The 6,000-nt window shown below is 52.6% G+C and overlaps 1 protein-coding gene across 1 annotated transcript in view; it reads right to left on the minus strand.

The window, feature by feature from the left end:
- Nucleotides 1-2,275, minus strand: part of Sgpp2 (sphingosine-1-phosphate phosphatase 2) — an 89,671-nt gene extending 87,396 nt beyond the window's left edge. The window contains exon 1 of the mRNA XM_070016102.1: nt 2,084-2,275. Coding sequence (XP_069872203.1) covers nt 2,084-2,260 — 177 coding nt within the window. The 5' untranslated portion in view covers nt 2,261-2,275. The remainder of the gene's footprint in view (nt 1-2,083) is intronic.
- Nucleotides 2,276-6,000: the final 3,725 nt, after the last annotated feature.

A 6,000-nucleotide genomic window follows, 5' to 3' on the forward strand; every position in this document is an offset into this window, starting at 1 on the left:
GAAAGAGAAAGCTGAATTAGATTTGTTGAGATCTAAGGTTACTCCAATGAGGGAAACAATTTCTCTCTGGTGTGGAGGCTCTTAATTTAATGTGCTTCAGCTGCCTTCTAGGCTATGGGATGTTTTTCAGTCAGTAGTCACTGTTTAAATTTTTAAATCCATTGATTTTTCTCTTGCAATTCACACTCGAATATTCACAAAATTCACTGAGCACTGACTATATGCCAAGCCATGGGAAGAAAGCTATGAGGAGAGTGAAATTCCTGCATTCTTAGAACTTACATCTACCAGAGTGGATAGCCAAGGGCGCACAGTCATATTTACACAGTGTGATAAATACTGCAAGGAAAAACACAGGAAGTAAAGAGACACTGGCTGTGAAGGTCCCTCTCTAGGAGCTGACCTTTGAAAGCTGCAGGGTGTGAGGGGTCATTAGAAATCAACCCACCTGTAAAAAGTTCATGAACCTCTCCCTTATCAAATGCCCTTGAGTTATTTTTTCTATTATTACATACATTATTTTTTATTTTGAATTTTTAGCTCTCTTGTTCTTCATCAAGAGATGTAATGAGTAATGTTCTGTGTTAGATGGGAACTGAGGCACACCAGCCTCTGTACCTAGATACTTCAAGCAGCAAGAAGATACCTGGGCAAGAAGCCTGCTTAGCTTGCTTTCAGGGAGGAACAGGATCTTTCTGCTGAATTTGAGGTTCTGTTACCACAGGTGATGTATAAACCACTTTGAAAAGCAGTTGTAGAAATGTTTGCTCTTTCTTGTCCTCCTGAATAAGAGGCTACAGGCTTGAGAAGAGAAAAACAGAAGCCGCGTGTGTGTGTGTGTGTGTGTGTGTGTGTGTGTGTGTACAAAAAATGACCCACGAAGAGAAAAACAGAAACCGCGTGTGTGTGTGTGTGTGTGTGTACAAAAAATGACCCACTGCCTCCCCAGCGGATGGACTCTTATTCTTCAACTTTGTCTCCTTTGGGGGACAAGAGGAAAGACAGGAGCGTCTCCAACTCGTGGTAAAGTTCCTAGCTGGTCACGTGGCATCGAAAAGGAATCATGAAAGGAGACAACAACATCACACAGGAAGTTTTCTCTGAAATGTGATCCACAAACTCCCCTCTCCCCTCTCGGGTGTATTCTAGCCGGGAGTGTAATACTCTAGCCACAGGAGACCCAGCTTTTTCCTAATCCCTCGCTAAACCTAAATAAACATCGATAGATAAGGAAGTGCCACCAGAAGCTTCTAGGAATAAGAAGATGCAGTGTGAACGGGGGTGGGGCGGGGGTTGGGGGGCAGAGCAGTCCCCACTCTGGGTGCTTTACTTCTGTTCTGATCTGCATGCGCGTCTTGCGTCTTGGGCCAGCGCCCAGGGCCGGCCGCCCAGCATCCCCGGCCGGCATCCGCAGCGCGTCTGGTCCCGGTCTCCCCCCGGGGAGTCCTCGGGCACTGCGGCAACGCGGGCACACGCCGGCCTCCCCACCCCCACCCCGCCCCCAAAGCCGCAGTGGGTTGTGTCACTCGGTCTGGACGCCTGGAAGAGCGCACCCCGAGTCCGGTGAATGGGCAGGAGGGACCCCAAGACTCTGCGGGAGGGCGAGATCGGGGTGCTGTTAGGACTCCATCACCGGGGGGGCGGGTGGCGGAGATTGGACATCTCTTTAGGAGCGATCAGTCGCCGTGGAGTTGCGCGGGCCGGGGGAACGGGCTGCGCCCCGCGCGTCCCCCAGGGGAGAGTCGAGGACGCCCCGCGCCCGGCCCGTTACGTAACCCTCACCGGCGAAGGACCGGGAGAACGCGGGGCGCACCGGGGCTCATCCAGGACGGTAATTCACAGTCCACCCGGGCTGCACCCAAAGGCTCTGGGTGGACTGGGGTGGGAAGGAGACCTAATGGGGGGGGGCGTCGGAACCCGTTTCCCTCCCCTCCCCCGCATCCCGACCCCCTCCGTCGCCACCTCCGCGGCGGGAGCCCGGTGCCCGGCGGTGATGCCCTCCGGGCCGGGCCCGTCCGGTGGCGGAGCCCTGCTGATCAGCCACCCCCCCCCCCCGCCCCGGCGCACACCTGCCCGCGGTTACCTGCGGGGCCCCGCCGCCCCGGCCGCGGAGCGCGGCGGGGTGCTGTCCGGACGCGCCCTCCGCGGGGCCCGCAGCCTTCCCGCGGGGCCCGTCCTCGGGCGCCGGGAAGAGCCCGCAGCGGCGCTGGAAGCGCGCCACGAGCTGGGAGTCGCGCAGGTTCCGCAGCAGCTCGGCCATGGTGACCGCGCTCGGTGCCCTCGGCCCGCCACGCCGCCGCCGCCGCCGCCGCGCACCCCAACCCGGCGCCCCGGGAGCGCGGGCGGGGCCCCGCGCCAGCCAACAGGTGCGCCGCCCGGGTCCTAGCGCCCGCCCGCCCGCCACGCCCCGGAGCCCCGGGTCCACCCCACCCCTCCGCATCCACGCGGGCGCCCGCGGCGTGCCGCCCGCCTGGCCCAGGCACGGCTCGACAGTGGGTGGGGTACAGGCCCCCCACCCCCGCCCCACGGCGCCCCTCTCCCTCCCGGGCCGGCGAGGGCGGAGCTCGAGCTCGCGGGTGCACCTGCCCGAGCCCCTCCGCCGGCGCCGCCGCCCCGCGCGGGCTTCCGGCGAGACTGGCTCCCCGCGCGCCCCGCGGTGATGAGGGGCTATCCCCAGTTCTCTCCAAGTTCACCGGGGTGCAGAATTTCCTCTTGCTCAAGAATCCAGGGAATTCAAAGTGGGCCCCGAATCCGACCGCGGGGGGAGGGGGGTGCTGTCACATTCAGGGGCGAGGGCTGCAGCGCCCCGCTTGGGGGACGTGACGACACTGGCCACGGTCTCCTGATTCTTTCGCTACACCTCTCAGAGAACACACTGGGGAGAGCGCAAAGCATCCCCCCCAACAACACGGCGCCGAAACTGGGGAGAGGACCAGGCACCCCAGCCTACTCCTTCCCCCTCCCCCTCCCCAGCGCTCTCCCGGGTCTCAGATCCTGAGGACCGCCCCTGCACCTCCCCGGGGAGCAGGTGGCCGCGGTGAAACAGGACCCACCTGGGACCAAAGTCCGGTCCCGGTCCCGTGCGCGCCCTGGTCTTGAGTGAGCAGCAGGCTCTGGTGCAAAGCCTACTATTTGGTGGCACAAACGATCGTGACAACTGCCTGGTCACCGCCGGGTTTATTCAGTGGTCCTTGATAAGATCCGGGGGGTTGGGGGCTGAAGCTCTAAGGACGACCTGTTCGTTCTTCCCCTGTGCCCTGTGCTCCGCTGCCCTTGCTTCCTAGCTCCATCAAGGTCACAGTGGCCGAGAGGGTAAAGGTCCCTTGGAAGACACATTTCCCTTTCCTAAGAAGAGGCACAGGGCTACTGTCACCCCAGCCCGGTCTCACTCAGGCGGCAACAGCCTCTTCCCCCCAGTGCCCCAGCGGTCATTTATAGGCCCTGAAACCCAACCCTGTGATTCAGTTTTAAAAGCTGGGCTTAATAGCAATTCCAAACTTGTTTTATGTGTTAAAAGAAATGATGTTCTCCCATTGGGGCCCGTGCATTGCCTGTCTCCCAAATCCAGGCCTTCGCCTTGTCTTTCTCCCAATAAAGGAAAGAGATGGAATAAAGCACACACTTAGCAGAGGTAACCCTAGACTTGGATTTCCAGGCACAGGGTTTATGGTCTGGGTTTTTTTTTACATCTCTGTCACAGCATTCCGTGACTCATGATGTCCCCTGAGATAAACCAACTGTGTGCCTTATTCTCTTTCTGTGATGAGGCAACAATCTCACTTATTTCTTCTAAGGCTCTTGTGAAATAATCTTTGGAGAAGCTGGCCGAGGCACCTGTCGGGTGGTGATAGCAATATAGCGTGTGGTGGGAAACCCTGAGAATTTACCACTGAACTTTTTTTTTTTTTTTTTTTTTTTGGCAGTATTGGCTTTTGAAACCGTGGCCTCTCGCTTGTTAGACTGTTAAGAACCTCTGAGCTGGACCTCAAACCATTTTTTTTTTTTTTTTTTTTGCTGGTTATTTTGAGGATAGGATCTTCCTTTCCACTTGGCTGGGCACCTGGACTGTGATCTGCCTGCTTTAGCCTTTGCTTAGTTTGCTGGTATCACAGGCACACACAGCACATCTTACCTATTGGAGATGAGGTCTCTTGGGCTTTTGTGCCTGGGCTAGCTTGGAACCTCTGTTCTCCCACTCTCGGACGATAGGCTTATTTTATTGAGGCCTGAGGAATCTCACTAACTTTTTGCCTGGGGCTGGCCTTGAACCTTAAACCTTTTGATCTCTGCCTCCTAATGCTAGGATCACAGATGTATAACAACCATGCCTAGCTTTAGTTCTTTGCTGACTTAGCACTAATACAGGCTGAAGGAAATAGATTTCCCCTCCCTTTTATAGGGCATAAACTCAGTGTTTTGTACTTTGCTCAATCATGCATGCATAATTATTATTCAATGGCATTTTACTCTATTTTTGGCACAAAATCTCACCATGTAGCTCAATCAGGCCTTAAATTTGGGATCTTCCTGTCTCCACTTCCCAATGATGAGATTGCAGACATGCACCCACATACTTGGCTACAATGACATTTCAAATCAGCCAATGATCAGATGTATATGTTAAGGTAAAGGTTCAGTTACTATAACAAAAGACCCCCAAATATAATGGTTCTGAGAACATACTTATTTCTCTTTATTAAAAAAATTTCTAGGAAGTGGTGCTGTAGCTCAAGTGGTAGAGCACTCGCCTTGAGCGCTGAAGAGCTGAGGGACAGTGCCCAAGCCAGAGTTCAAGCCCCATGACCGACCACAAAAAAAAATTCTATTGTAAAAGTGGTATACAAAGGGGTTACAGTTACATGAGTCAGCTAATGAACAATGTCATCCACACCTTCAGTCTTTCCCAGTTTTTCTCCTCCAAAATTCTCTCCCCCACCCCAAAGTTGTATATTTCATTTCCAACATAGTGTCTAGTGGGTTTCACTGCTGAATTAATTTACCTTTTGTCCCACCATTTCTGTGCTCCCCAAATCAGATAAACTTATATACAAGACAAGGGTACAGAAATCAAAAACAGTGACAGATGGAAATAAACCGAAGTAAAAAGGAAAGAAGAAAAAGAAAAAGGAAGGAAGGAAGGAAGGAGGGAAGGAAGGAACGAAGGAACGAAGGAAGGAAGGAAGAAAGAAAGAAAACCACAAATAATATTATATGTATATATTTAAAAAAACACCTCTTACTTCCACTTCTTGGAATTCATTTTCATTTCTCTTCGTTATGACGGTTCCCAGGTGAGCAATAAGTTGAGGTTGGTAAGAATTTCTTCTCCAAGATTCAACTCAGTAACTTAAATTCATCTTTTTGCCTCACCATACCCTGGGTCCCAGTCCTTAGTCCTTGTCCTTTTCTACATAAGTGAGGCTGAATTCTGGGCACACCTGGAATCCATGCCTGAAAAGGAGATGACAATGATAGCAAACATAGGTAGCTGTGTTTACACATGGCTTCCACTGTTGTGCTATCAGTAAAAACGTGGTCTTTCTGTTCTCAAGAGAGGGTATGGATTTATTGTCTTTTAGCTGGACATTCTGCATTCAGCTCAAACTATATCATTATGGAAGAAGAAAAGGAGGATAGAGCTGGGCGCAGGTGATTCCCGCCTGTAATACTAGCTACTCAGGAGGCTGAGATCTGAGGATCGCGGTTCAAAGCCAGCCTGGACAGGAAAGTCTGTGAGACTCTTACCTCCAATAAACCACTTGAAAACTGGAAGTGGTGCTTTGGCTCAAGTGGTAGAGTGCTAACCTCAAGCTGAAGAGCACAGGGACAGTGCCCAGGCCCAGAGTTCAAGCCCCACAACTGATCAAAAAAGAAAAAAGAAAATGAGGATAGATTTTAGGAGATGGAGGATGAGAGGGTAAAGTATGGATTACCAGTAGTCTCTATTAGGATATGGAAATAAACAACTGTTGCTTTAAAATGTTATAAAATGTTCATCCA

This window comes from Dipodomys merriami, unplaced genomic scaffold (genome assembly GCF_024711535.1).
Source record: "Dipodomys merriami isolate MVZ:Mamm:240054 unplaced genomic scaffold, mDipMer1.0.p SCAF_1, whole genome shotgun sequence".
In the NCBI taxonomy this organism is placed as follows: domain Eukaryota; kingdom Metazoa; phylum Chordata; class Mammalia; order Rodentia; family Heteromyidae; genus Dipodomys; species Dipodomys merriami.